Raw genomic sequence first — 14,976 nt, 5'->3', positions numbered from 1 at the left:
TGTGTATGCTTCCTTGGATGAGGGGGTGGCCATCTTCCTCATCTGGCCATGTCGTCCCCCCTTCTACAGGGACACTGGCTGCAGCTCCTCCCCCTCTGGGCTTGGCAGGTACCCTGGCCAGGGCGCGAACTCCTCCTATGTAGGCCTGGGGATGGCCATTGCTCTTCCTCCCTCTTTGGTCCTTTTGTGGGTCATTCTAAATTAATTCTGTTTTGGTTGAATACTTCACAAAGATAGATGTTACTATAAAGTGCAAATATCATTGCTATTAGCTTTGAAAAAGATAAATGTTAGCCAAAATGTAAGAGAAATAAGAGAAAATTATATTTGGGAAAATATATACATGGCACAGCTGAAGGGCGTAACCTGAAAATGTACTGTTGTCAGGACATACGTGATGAAATAAATATTTTATAATAACACATACTGAGAATAAAGATGAAATTGTTTACTTTCAAGTGTCTAACTGACATAAGGCAGCTGCAGCCAGCTGTTTTGTTTATCAGAATAATGTAATCTGTGTAGTATTTGGCAGCGCTATCATTTACAAAAACATAAAAAGATGTTTGAATCATACTATAAATGGTCTGGCACATGTTTATGTTGTGATCCACAGCCTTCATACCACTTATTCAAAGAGTTTCCTTGGGGTTTATTGTCAGGTAAAACACCCTGCTGCATTTTTAACAAAGAACATCACTCTCTCTCTCATCCTGCATGTTTTGTCAACTAACACAAGAGGGCAGCATTAGTTATCCTTTATTTTATGGATAATTAAGCTCTCAAATATGTTAGTCAGTAGTCTGCATGAAAATGATATTTTAGTTCACAATATATAGGACCAGGGTGCATTGTAAAAGCTGTGTGCAGGGTTTACACATTCTGAAAATGGATGGCACTCTTTCAATGGTCCCATATTCAGGGAGGACTGCAGGGGCAGTTTTAGCCTCATCCCTAGGGAATCTGAGTAATCTCTTGAGGATCCAGGCTGTCCTTTAGTCACTAAAACAAACACCTTGTAGGGAAGTAAATTCAGAGCAGTAAATTCCAAGGCATGTTTAAGCCATATAGGTCTGCTTATACAATAGCCTCATTCTCCACTACAATGCAGTCTCTTTCTTCATCATGAGCAACCTTTACCTGTGATTCACAGAAACTGTTCAACTTAAATTACCAACATTTCTCACACTTTTTCTGTGATGTGAGAGGTGGAATATCTTTGTATCCTCTCAAAAGTAGCCTGAAACATGTCAAGCGTAGCTAATTTGAAGCATATATTCTGTGAATCACATATATATCTTTTTTTAAGGAGTATGTTTTTTAAAACCAATTAAAATATCTAAATTATTTACAACTTCATTATAAATAACTGACAAAAGAATAAATAAATCTTGATTAAGTAACCAGCTGAGATCATACTGTATTCATGTGGCTGGAATTACAGTGTTACAGCCTGTTACTAAATTATTTCCCCCTCAGACGCATACTACTCCAAACAATATAAGTAACATCTTGTATAATTTGAAGGAGGAAGACCTTTGGGGATTCCTACTTTAGTTCTGAAAACAGAGCTAAAACGTATTACAGTTAAATACCCCAATATTAGATCGGCTGTGGTATAAGTTAAGCTAACACTATTTAACCACAGCCCCGCATTGCTGTATGCCGAGATTCAAATCAGTTTTAACTGACATTAATTAATTATGCCTGAGTGCCTTATGAGAGCTGTGAAAAGAGCAGATTGATAATTTATGTCATGGATTTGCATGACCTTTCATTCTTCAATGGTAAATCCGATTTATGGTCTGCAGCCCATTTCAAGCCTTCCATTTTAATTGCTTATGAATTGGAATTGTTTAATTATCTATCTACAGTTAGGTCCATAAATATTTGGACAGTGACACAATTGTCATATTTGTGGCTCTGTATGCCAGCACAATGGATTTGAGAGGAAGCAATTAAATGTCCTTTAAGTGTAGACTTTCATCTTTAATTTGAGGGTAGTTACATCCAAATTGGGTGAATGGTGTAGAAATTACACCCATTTTCATATGTGATCCCCCCAATTTTAGGGGTTCAAAAGTAATTAGACAAACTAACATAATCATGAATTAAATTGTGAGTTTCAATACTTGGTTGCAAATCCTTTGTAGTCAATGACTGCCTGAAGTCTGGAACCCATAGACATCACCAGATGCTGGTGTTTCTTCCCTGGTGCTGCTCTGCCAGAGCTGCACTGCAGCTGTCTTTAGTTCCTGCTTGTTCTTGGGGCGTTTTGCCTTCGGTTTTGCCTTAGAAATCAAAACAAACCAATCAGAGAGATAGCAAAAACATTAGATGTGGCTAAATCAACTATTTGGTACATTCTTAAAAAGAAAGAACGCACTGGTGAGCTCAGGAACACCAAAAGACCCAGAAGACCACGGAAAACAACTGTGGTGGATGACAGAATAATCATTTCCCTGGTAAATAAAAACCCCTTCACAACAGTTGGCCAGATCAAGAACACCCTCCAGGAGGTAGGCGTATCTGTGTCAAAGTCAACAATCAAGAGAAGACTTCACTAGAGTAAATACAGAGGCTTTACCACAAGATGTAAACAGGAAACAGGAAGACCAGGTTAGAGTTTGCCAAAAAACATCTAAAGAACCCTGTACAGTTCTGGAACAACATCCTATGGCCAGACAAAGATCAACTTGTACCAGAATGATGGGATTGTGGTGGTAGTGCTATGGCATGGGCATGTATGGCTGCCAAAGGAACTGGTTCCATTTTATTTATTGATGATGCGACTGCTGACAAAAGCAGAAGGATTAACTCATGGATGGAAGGATGGATAATCACCCGAAGCATACTGCGAAAACAACACAATACTTTTTTAAGGTGAAGAAGTGAAATGTTCTGCAATGGCCAAGTCAATCACCTGACCTGAATCCAATTGAGCAGCATTTCACTTGCAGTACAGGCCTGCCTGGCAGATCATCACCAGAGAAGAAACCCAGCATCTGGTGATGTCTATGGGTTCCAGACTTCAGGCAGTCATTGACTGCAAAGGATTTGCAACCAAGTATGGAAACTCACAATTTCATTCATGATTATGTCAGTTTGTCCAATTACTTTTGAGCCCCTAAAATTGGGGGACCACATATAAAAATCAGTGTAACTGGATTTCACTACCCTCAAATTAAAGATGAAACTCTAAACTTAAAGAGCATATTGATTGTTTCCTTTCAAATCCATTGTTGTGGCGTACAGAACCAAACTGATGACAATTTTGTCACTGTCCAAATATTTATGGACCTAACTGTATGAATTAACTCACTAATATGAAGCTCTAATTGCACGCCCTTGCATAAAATGTAGTAGCTACTAGATGAGATCTGTGAAAACTTAACTGTGTTGACTGAAAATAACTAACTAATATCTAACAGGATAAGATGAAAACAAAGTATATTTAGTTTATTTCTGTTTACCATCGGAGTCCTAAAAGAATAAAGAAATGTCACTGGTAATCCAAAGAATACCTTTAATAACATTTCTTTGAGGTCATAACCCGATTAAGGTGTGCTATTGGTATTTTATATCCCAAAACTGTTATTGTGGGTGCATCTATGAGGGGAAATTATTGTAGTGTGTTATTTTGTAGTCAGGATGCACTGCCTGGAAACTCTAGAGGATAATTATAGCATTGGTGTAGCTTGGATATATCCACTTTTAACAATTAGTGGAAAAAAACTCAGAACCAAAGTTCTATAGTATGTTCTAGTCTTCATTCCAACTTAGACATTTAAGTACTGAATTGCCGTTCTTGTTGTAAGAAAGATGTGTAGTTGCAAAAAAGTAAGAAACCTATGGTTTGAAGCCATGACCAAATGTTAATTAAAAAAAATATATATCTTTGTTCTTTTATAATCACAAAATTATTTTTTACCAGATTCTTGACACTTTTAGAGCAAATGTTTACCAAAACCCAAAATTTATTCCCTGTAATAACTATGTTCAGGATACACCTTGCAGTTGTGTTCATTGTTGAAAACTACAGAATTAATACATATAATAATAGCAAAACAAAACAAAAATCAAATGTATGTAATAACTAGAGAATATACACAGAATGTGCAAATGTAATTCTATAAAATTGCATTATTATGGACCTGCTGTCTGCATCCAAATCAATCAAAATAATAACATGAAATTAATATATGAATGACCCATTTACTTTTATTGTGCTTGATAAAAAAAAAAAAGCACATAACCAAAAGCTTTGTATTGGTCAGGAAATCCACTCGAGATCTTACCAGACATTCTGCGGCACAGTTCTCCTTTTACACAGTATGGTAGGTGTGTCAGTGTGGAGACTTATGGCTGTTAACATCACGTTCTTGATCTGCATCCATTTAGAAGGGCGTGGAAAACTTTGGCTAAGGCTGAAGCTTGCTCCTTCTCCCTCTGTCTCACTCTGTTTTGCTTTTCCCTCTCTCTCTCTCTCTCTCTCTCTCTCTCTCTCTCTCTCTCTCTCTCTCTCTCTATCATAGGATAGACCCGCCCTCTTCACTGGTGTGGTGTGCAAAAGTGTGACTCCACTGGTCTCTATTAAACTGGGGAAGCTGTGCAGCCCAGAGGTGCCACTCCTCACAACAGCTGGAGATACACAGCGACAGCCGAGAGACTGCCCAGGGACTCCAGACACTTTAGCTTCCAATCTCATCACTGCATACAGGTAAGGAGGAATTTATACAGTTGATAGTGACCTTAGCTGAAAAAGCATTACTAATTAAACCATTATTTTATCACTTACTTTCAGATCTTACTTTTTTCTCTCTCTCTTTTTTGCCAGTTGTTGGGCATGCAGAATCATGCTGAAATTGTGGAACCAAAAAAAAAAGAAAAAGAAAAACATTTGGGAGTAAATTATTAGCTCATGGTGTTGATTCACTGTTTAACCTTGTGCTTGTGAAATATTGACAATCTTGTGTAATGTAACAGACACTTACTATATAATATCTGTGTTCTATTTCATTTTCAACCTGCAATTGATTGTCTAAGCTGTGCAGTATTAAAAAGAGTGAACGGTTAGTTCATGTGTCACGATTAGAAGAGTTTAAAACACCAACAAAAAAGGAATCTTCTATTTGCTACTTCCATTATGCAGATAAATAGCATAAGGAGAATAAGCTGTATTATATTTTGAAATATTGTGCTGGCTGGTCAAAATTGACATATGGAATTCTCCACACAGCAGTTTTATTAAAGTTGTATTATGAAATTCCACAGCTGGTTTTCATAGAGAGTATGTAGCTTGTAGCAGCTTTTGTACATACAGTTTTATGTCAATTAGCTCATAACATTCTGTCAAAACACCCCTTGAACAAGATGAGAGAAAAAACACTATTTTAATGGTCAAATATTCAGATTTTAACATCTTTGTTTTTCCCCATTGCCTTTTCTAAAGTAAACAAATATGTTGACTGCATTCTACAGAAGATTAGCAACCTGGTCACTTATTTTGCTTCTGTAGAATGAATTTATTTAAATGCAATCATTCATAAAAAATTGTAAATTATGAATTGCTCAGGGTGATCATATATTACAAGAACTGAAAGCTTTGGTGTGCAATGTGAACAAATGTATTATCCTTATTATGCTGCCAGCAAAGCACAACAGGTAATCTGCAGTTGTATCTTACAAAACAATACACAAATAAATATATAAAACCAAAATACAGATGAAACATTATCACCAGTACACAAACGAACCTGCTGAGTTATCAGATTTATTTGAGGAATACAAACATCAATGCACTTTTGCTGTTAAATATAAACATTTATTAAACCTGAGCAGGATTAAGGGAGAGGTTTCCAGTTTAGTCAGTTTGCTTCCTATTTTCCTTGAATAAGGGAATGAGTTGATGAAAGTGGGATTTTAAGAAGTTTGAGATCAGAGGGTTGCAGTCTAGTACAGTCCTGTTGAGAGCTGGGAAAATGTCAGAACTACATAACAAGTCTCTTTCTCCTTTCAGCTCCATCATGCATTAATTGGAGTTGTTTTGGCAATTATTTTTTCAACCCCATAGCGTCTTCTAAGCTTAGGTGCTTTATGTGAAATGATGTGCACTGACACTAAATTTAGAAGGGCTGACAAAAAAGTATTTGCAAATGGTGAAACCAACCCTCTATTTAGTGGCATCACAAAGTAGGTCCCCTCCCTCCCTTCACATTAAAGTAATACAGAAACCAGAGTTTGACTTGCCCTTCAATTAAATTTTGTTCTTTTATTGTGCCTTATTGCTTTTCCAGTCTTTACGGTCATTTCCGTCCCTAGTCACAATAATCTTTTTACTGTCCTGCTAAAGTTGTAACAGAAATCAAGCTACAAACCTTTTGCCACATTTCTTCTGTTAAGGTGAAGTACAGTCTTTCAAGTTTAGGATTGAAATGCAATGTAAATCATTAAAGCATTTTGAACTAGCAGATGAGAACACAGACTCTTGATGACGTATTTTGCTACTGGAAAGGGCTTTCTGGATTTTTTGGGGGCTGTTTGAAGTGGTGTATGAAGACGTGCAGACATCTGAATGTTATGCCAATGGGCCATAATTTCTTCTCATCCCCAGCCTGTTAAAAAAGTGTTCGTCTTGCGTCACCACAGAAGAATGCTCTACTCGCAGAGCACTTCTTAAAGAAAAGTAGCGCAAGTGTTTAAATTCAAATGTCACAGTCGATGGTCTGGGCAGTGTAAATACTTTTCCTTCGAGGGATGTCTGTGATGGAGAACAGTACAGCCTGTAACTGACTTATAAAGGATAAAAGACATCTGAGAGCAAAATCTGGGTGGGGAGATGAAGAAGCATGGATTACTTGTTTCCCTCTGGGTTTACTGGCTGCCAAAAAACAAAACAAAAATGTCAGTGTCCCCAAACCCTTATTCTGAAAAACAACCATATTGCACAGCCAACTAGATTATTTCCTTGGTTGGATTTCTATTTGCAATGTTCATCGTTGCTCATGGTGACTGTGATTCAAAAGTAGAACCACGCTTTAAACTTCCTCCATTGTCATATGACTATTCACATGGACAATATTTTGTAAGGCTCCCATGTAAAGATCCCATGTTATTATAGTGGCAGTGCAGTTGCAAAAGCCTTTATGACATCAATAAATAATTAGATTAAAAAAAAACATAAATAAGCCTTATTGTGTGTATATAATTATTACCCATGTCTTCATTTATTTTCCACAGTGATATATTTCTTATTTTCCTTTCAAAGTTGTATACTAGTAAAATATACCCCAAATTAAATAAATAAATAGCCTACATACATACATACATACATAAAACAGTTATGCCAATGAGTTTCTGAAATACCTTTGCTTTGTCTAGAGCCCTTGTACACTTCAAGGCCTTTCTGGACTGCAACAGATTGCATAACAAGCTTTCAGTCACCAAAATATCAAAAGAAAACAAGACATGTCTTAGTAATTTTTAATAATGTAATTTTAATAAACGGGAAACATTTTATAATGATTTGACCATGACATCCGTAGTGTTTTGTTCATTATTCTTTTAAAATATTATTGTATATTTCCTGTTAGTGAGCCTCCAGTCTGTTACTGCTTTTCACTCTCTTATCTGTTTTACTGTTGAAAGCTAGTTTCCCCCTCAACCACAGCCGAAGGCAGAATTACAAAATTTTCAAGGTCATAGCGGGGTGACTGCTTATGTTAAAGTGGATTAAGAGCAAGATCAAAGTTTTATTCTTTCTTCTGTATATTTTTAAGTAAAACAAAGGAAAAAAGAAGGAAAATATTACATACAAAATATATCCAGCTTTAATGTAATTTCCAGTCATACACCCTATCTTTCTGAAATGAACACTATCCTCAGAAATGTCAGCATCTGAATTTTGTAGTTTCACCTTTCACCAATATCATGATAACTTTCCTATATTGTTATGTTACCCCATTCAGTTAGTATAAGCTAAAGAATGAAAGTACATTACATTTCCTGTACTGCCTACTGACTGACCAAAGTGGCCTTTTGTGAGATCCTGACATTTCTGAGGGTTGGAATACAGTGTCAAACACCAAATGAAAGGATTAAATAATGTGATTATATAAAGATCAGGCCTGCTGTTGGTGAGATGTAGTGCAATGGATGGAATATGAAATGGAAGTGTCTGCCAACTGCCCCCCAACACACACACCTCCTTAATGTTAATGCAAGGAAATGGAAAAATAAAAACGGAAAATCTAACCATCCCACTTCCTTATATGCATGAAATGAAGTTCCAAAGCCAGAGACGGTCTGGGACCCGTAATACTTAAAATAATAATAATATAACCAATTGCCTAACATGAGTATGGCCTAAACTTGTATTGGAAGTGTAAACAGAAAGGATCTCCCACGCGAATGATAGTCCTTATAAGGCTCTTGTACTGTGCCTGCCTATAGCTCCCTGGAAAGAGACTCGACCGCTTGATTACAATCAACAGGAATGGGAGGGACGTAGTGGAAGTGACAGGGAGGGAGGAGAACAAACAGAACTGCTATCACATCTGGAAAAGCAATCGGAGCCGGGTGGGTGGGGTGAAATATCCTTGGGGCACTTATATTGAATACATAGGGGGTGCTGTAACAGTTAGCTAAAAAGTGGATCTTTGTACAACCTAACATAGAGCTAGACCAAACCAAAACTTTGACCTACTCACAAAGTAGAAACCTGCATCCTATTGAGTTTAAATTCATATTCAGAAGGTGTATATTACTCATAAATCCAAATCTGTAATTTGCAATTCTCCAGTATGTCAATGTTTTGATTTGGTCTAGGTGAGGCCTTTGTCGTTATACAGTTTGTTGTGGGTTCAACAGGTATTTCCACTGTGGCAGGAAAGAAAAACAGAGTTAATCTGGGTTGAGATGCTATTTTCAGGAAAGTCACCCCTTGCCGATATACATGTTTAAATTGTGCATTTATCCTCCGCACTCAAATAAAGGCTTTTCATTATTATTGCCAAAACAGAGTTGAAGAAGCAATGCCTTTGGGAAGTAAGCTGTTCTTGATCGCTCTGTTTGTTTGTGGGGTTTTAGATCTCTCACCAGTTTGGGTTTCTAGTGACACTAACTGACTGGGCAGCTGAAGGCATTTTGGAGGAATCTTAGTCTGCTTTGTTTTCCACACAGGATGCCTTTTGGGGGAGGAAATAAGTGTGGCCTGTGCCAGAAGACGGTGTATTTTGCCGAGGAAATGCAGTGTGATGGCAAGAGCTTCCACAAGTCATGCTTTCTGTGCAGTAAGTATGACTGACATTGAGCCTCGTGATCAATTGATAAAGTCAGATGCTTGTGTGTTTTTCATAACATTTCCCAGGAAGGATTAAAAGTGTTTTTCTTGAGAATTGCGTTACAAAACCAGCCAAATACAAAACTGTTGGGCTTTAGTTTCCCTTATGAATACAGATAAACAGCACTTAAGAGCTTTTTATAAATGTATGTATTTTACAACTGGGTACCTTTATGCAAAGTACCTTGATCAAGAGTATAACTGCAGCATCTCATGAAGCAATTTAACTAACAAGTTTTAACTAAAGTTACAAGTCTAGAGCCCTACTTACATCCAAGATATTTTTCTTACTTTCTCCTGTCCGTTTTAAAGAAATCCTCTCTATTAATGATTTTGAAGGAGTTAGAAAAAAGGCTGTTCTTGGCTGATACACAAGATTTCATGATTTCCTGGAACTTCCTGGCAAGACTGTAAAGTTCAAGCTTCAATGCTCTTCTTTAGACTGATCTCCACCTAGATACTTCCTTTGGAGTTTGTAATTGTATTTTAAAACCCCATAATTAGGAATTGGATATATGAAACAAAAGTATTGAAATATCGAAACCAAAGTAAATTCTTTTTTTTAATGAAAAGACAAAGAAAGAGTAAACTCAATTATTAATAGCAAGTAACCAAACCTCCCATACCAAGGTAAAACACATTGAATGGTAGGAAAGCAAAGTGAAAGGTATAGGCACAAACCAAGAATTCATAAGTGCTAATTTTGTTATTTACTGATTTCATAATTACAAATTATAAATGATTTAAGTTTAAGTGTACAGTGAAGACTTGACATATGAGTTATTAAAGGTCCAGTTCAGTTTGAATTAAAGTACCATAGAAAGATGTTGTAAGAGGAAAGATAAATGTCTATTCTATTTTTGTTACCAAATGACTTTACTTTTCTTATCCAGCAGTAAAACACACTATATTTCAAGTCTAGTAGCACTATTCCATTAGTTACCTAAAAATGTTTTCTTTGGAAATGACACAAAAATGTTCAGAAAAAGGCATTCATATGGTCTGTCCTTTGCCTTCAAAATTATTTATTTCTATACCTTTTTTTTTTTTTTACAACCCAATGTGTAAAACAATAAATTAAATAAATACAAATCTGCCAAATTGCCAACATTTTTGGGATATTCTTTTGGAGTATAAAATAAGTAAGTAATCTCTGTAGACTTGCCTATCAGTACAGGAATTTGGGGTATTTCGCATTGTAGCAGTAAGCAGAAGGCCATCAGAAGTTTTACATTACTGTTTTAAATGAAAGCAGCCATATTTGGTAATAAGCAAGTGGTGCTGAGACTATCGTCCATTTAAGGGAGGATAGGTGTGGGCTTCAAGCCGGGAGAGGAATGTTCTGCAGAAGAAAGTCTTTGAAAATTGACTTCAAGATAATGTCGAGATTTGAGATTGGGATCTGCAGCAAAGTCCTCAAGAATAGCTCCTTGTTTATTCATTCATCAGTCGTTCATGAACATGAAACCATACATAGAATTCTTTTCAGAAGCCAGTCACCAACAGCATGCCCTTCAAGACATTTGATCTTTCTCATTTATGGGTCAAGAGGTTAGGGAGAGAACTAGAGTCATTATTTTTATCATGGAAAAGTTAAAAAACAATTTGAAGGGTAAAGAGCATTGGCAGTTGAAATTTGTGAGATACGTGAATCAAGGTAATGGCACATTAACTTTTGAAAGAGATTAAAAAACTAAGTCCTGTACATATTGAGGCTTTCCATTTTTAAACCTGTATGTCTCTTTGTGGTTTCAGTGGTGTGTAAGAAAAACCTGGACAGCACAACTGTGGCAGTTCATGGAGACGAAATCTTTTGCAAGGCTTGCTATGGCAAGAAACATGGACCAAAAGGCTATGGTTATGGACAGGGCGCGGGTACACTGAGCATGGACAAAGGGGAAGGCCTGGGTATCAAATCTGAAGAGTAAGCAATGTGTTTTGTGAGTTGCTTTCCATTGACACAAGGTAATAATAATAACAGCATAGCTTGTGGTCTGTAGTTCAGCACCCTAGTTTAAAAAATATAGTACATTCCTTGTGTCCTTAGTAATGACTAAGTACAGAACACTTCTTGCATGTTTTTTAGAACAAAACAAATTCTGTACGAACAGTTGCACAACATACTGTAAACACTGCAGTAAACGAAATTATCTGTAAGTGCTGTGCAGTGCATTGGTGCTATACTGAAACTATGTTGAGATTTTGTTGACACCACTGTGTGCCGCGGTGTGACTCTTAAGCGAGGAATTTTGTAATAAATACAGTTGTAACATATATCTAATTTCCTCTCATCACAATTGTATCTTATATCTGCAACATGCAATGGTGATGTTGTGAGTAAATAATGTGTTTTTTAACTTTGAAAATGCCTGGCAGTTTGCAACGAACCAAACATGATCCTGGAAAAGAATCTAGAACGAAACCATCTAATTTGAAAGAGAACATCCTAACTGATTTTCTGGTTTCTTTTCTCTTTAATCAGCCCTATGCCCCACCGCCCCACCACCAACCCCAACCCTTCGAAATTTGCTCAGAAGCTGGGGAACTCCGAGGTGTGCCCACGCTGCAGCAAGTCGGTCTACGCAGCAGAGAAAGTAGTCGGAGCTGGAAATGTAAGCAATGGGAGGTTTAAGACAACCGTAACTGATTCAACAGCCTGAACCATGAAACAGGTGTCTGTAGGAGTATACAAAACACAAACACAAGAGGAATTTAATTAATGAAATTTGAATTAGCCCGACACCTAATCAGTGAACATTAAATAATCACTTCCAAAGCTGTTGTATTGACTGCGTGTATACAAACATTAAGGTTAAGTCTGATCCTTTGCACATACTTAATTAAGATGCAACATAGTTACTACTATTGTTTGGGGTGCTGTATAGGTACTACTACAACACTGAATCCAAAAATGCATGTTTCACGCAGAGATTATGAAAGTACAAAACTACAGCCCCATCTGTCCCTGGAGGCTGCTATTGGTGTATGCTATTGTTAATGGAACCACAGACAACAAAGTGACCATGTTTCTGCAACCCCCCCAGGCCTGGCACAAGAGCTGCTTCCGCTGTGCAAAATGTGGGAAGGGCCTGGAGTCCACCACCTTGGCAGACAAGGATGGAGAAATTTACTGCAAAGGTATCAATCTTCACTCACACAAAGACTATAACTGTGCCTGTTGCCAAAAAACATAAAAAACGGAATACTTACTGACAACAAAAGTACCCGTGCAATTGTGGGATACTGTGTAACATTGCTAGTAAAGAACATGATTAAATTGGTTCATGCAATAATAATACAACAATACATTATTAATAACAATAATACGAATACATTTCATCATAACAATGCCATTACTCTTGTCTCCACAGCTTGCTATGCCAAGAACTTTGGTCCAAAAGGCTTTGGATTCGGGCAGGGTGCAGGGGCACTGGCTCATTCCCAGTAGAGAGCTGCCCTGGGCTGCAGAGTGCCAGGAAATACCCGTGTCACCTTGGCTTCAGTCACTTCTGCATTCCACCGTCCATTTGCACCCAATGGTATTATACTAGCAACAAATTTGGAGCACTCTGAGTCACCGAGGCAGACAGCCACCTCAGTACTGAAGGTCATGTGTGCCAGACAGAATGTCAGGATCTTGAAAATGGATTTTGCCTGAAGCCAATAGGCTCTTTTTTTCCAGTATGTCATCCTATTTCAAAGATTTTTGAAAGGTCTTAATATTTTCAGGACACATGATTAACAAAGTTTGTAGCCAAAATATTTTGGGTCCAAGAAAAGTAAAATATACAATAATCAAGATGTCACGGTCTTAAATTTTACATTTCTTTTTCTTCCCCTTGCTTTACATTCCTTCCCTGTTCTTTTTACATTTAATACTGGGCTGCTTTACACTTTGTACTTTATCTAATTTATTGATATCACAGCAGGATGCAAATTCTACCATGTGACTTTACAACTAAACTATTGAAAAGATAAGAAATGTGCACAACGATGCATTGAATATACTGTGCAGTACATCTTTGGTATAATACTGAGGTGCTGCTGCCTAAGTGATTCAGAACTCTTGTCTTAACTGCTTGCTTGATAATATGCTAATTTCCATACACTCCTAAAAGCTCTGAATTTCAAGGACATTTCAAAGCTGTTCATTTCCAAATGGCATGTGGACACTTATAAAATCCGTTAAAGTCTTTTTTTCTTCATTATTGTTTCTTAGAAGGTATATTATGTAATTCTAACTTACTGATCCAAGTGTCTTGCATACTGTACATATACAAATGGCTGAATAAAACAAGGCAATGTGTAAGAAATAAGTGTATTGCTTGTTGATTGGGACAACTGGGACACAGTTGTACTCTAACACTAACTCTAACTTAAAATGTTTCTTAACTAAAACCATAATATTTGTATATCTGTAGAATTCTAATTAGTAGTAGTACAAATGAAGTATTGGTTATAATGTCATAATAGTGAACCAAAGTGTTAATATTAATTAATGAATTAAGTATTGAAACTGAGAATCATCATAGTAATACACAAACAGAACATCTCAAATAAGACATATTGTGATGCCGTGCCTGGAGGGGGGAAACTATTCCACTGGGAGGCACTGTCCCTCCCCAGATACCTGGGAGGGGAGTTAACAGGGGGAACCGACTGGCTGCTCTCCCATGAATGACTCCCCTCCTCATTAAAACAAGGAGACACCAGCGTCCTGCTGTGGAGAGACAGGGAGGCATGCCAGATGAGTCGGAGCAAAAGAGAGTGCAAGACGACTGAATACGGTACTGAGCTTTTGCTTATGGACTTGACTTTGGATTTGGAGGACAAATTTGCATGGTTGCTGTTTTGTCTTGTGTGTTATTAGTTATATGTGTTGCAAGGGATCTGTGTCACAGTTTAGATTATTCAGGCTGTTGTTTATGGTTATTGTGTGACTCTTTGTTTTGATTCTGTAAATAAACCTGCCCTTCCTTTGTCCATATCCTTGCTTGTGTGTGCCTGTTTTCCTACACACTGGTCATCCCCCACTGTGTGACAATATACTTCTATTTAAATGTTATATAAATAGGTCAGATATGAAAATGAAAAACAATAATTTGCCATTATTCTTGCATACATGAATCAAAATACTACATTCAATTTCTGAAGTTTAACAGCATGGTTACATGGTGAGACATCCTACTCATTTTGCACAGAATTAACCAATATTGTAAGGCAGCCCCAAATTCAACCCTAGAGGATAGCAAATGCTTCAATTTTTTTGTTCCACCTTTAGCTCTTAAACCGATTTAACTAAGTAATTGCAGAGCTGGACACAATCACGCACATTCTCCATTTTTTACTAGGTGATGGATTACAGAGACTTTTACAACCTAGCAAAAAGAAAACCTAATCATTCCTGAAAGCTAGTTTGGAAAACCAGTGCTTAAATGGAAAAGAGCAGGCCATTAAAGTTGACAAAAGCACATTATCTGCCCATTACACTCACAAGCTATAGCTGTGTTGAGCAGCGGTCTAGTAACAACAGGAAACAGCTGCATCTCTGACAAGACAGCGCAGTAAACTCTCTCCCAAGCACAGAGAACAATGGGGGCTGGCAGCAAACCCTCCCCACACATCTGGATTGCAAA

At 37.3% G+C, this 14,976-nt stretch overlaps 1 protein-coding gene across 1 annotated transcript; it reads left to right on the top strand.

Annotated features, from left to right (window-relative positions):
• Window positions 1-4,563: 4,563 nt before the first annotated feature.
• Window positions 4,564-14,327, top strand: csrp1a (cysteine and glycine-rich protein 1a). The gene is made up of 6 exons (XM_066703580.1): window positions 4,564-4,720; window positions 9,181-9,290; window positions 11,096-11,264; window positions 11,823-11,952; window positions 12,385-12,478; window positions 12,712-14,327. The coding sequence occupies exons 2-6, from the start codon at window positions 9,182-9,184 to the stop codon at window positions 12,786-12,788; spliced, it is 579 nt and encodes a 192-aa protein (XP_066559677.1). The 5' UTR covers window positions 4,564-4,720; window position 9,181; the 3' UTR covers window positions 12,789-14,327.
• The last annotated feature ends 649 nt before the right edge of the window (window positions 14,328-14,976 follow it).

Source organism: Amia ocellicauda, chromosome 5, assembly GCF_036373705.1.
Source record: "Amia ocellicauda isolate fAmiCal2 chromosome 5, fAmiCal2.hap1, whole genome shotgun sequence".
NCBI classification, from domain to species: Eukaryota; Metazoa; Chordata; class Actinopteri; order Amiiformes; family Amiidae; genus Amia; species Amia ocellicauda.
The sequence above is the reverse complement of the archived record's forward strand: the minus strand, read 5'-3'. Positions and strand labels throughout refer to the sequence as shown.

Excerpts from the sequence above, each read along its gene's own strand:
- csrp1a (XM_066703580.1), top strand. The coding sequence starts at position 9,182 with ATGCCTTTTGGGGGAGGAAATAAGTGTGGCCTGTGCCAGAAGACGGTG. Across the intron at positions 9,291-11,095 it reads CAAGTCATGCTTTCTGTGCA|TGGTGTGTAAGAAAAACCTG; the intron begins GTAAGTATGACT and ends TTGTGGTTTCAG. Across the intron at positions 11,953-12,384 it reads AAGTAGTCGGAGCTGGAAAT|GCCTGGCACAAGAGCTGCTT; the intron begins GTAAGCAATGGG and ends CAACCCCCCCAG.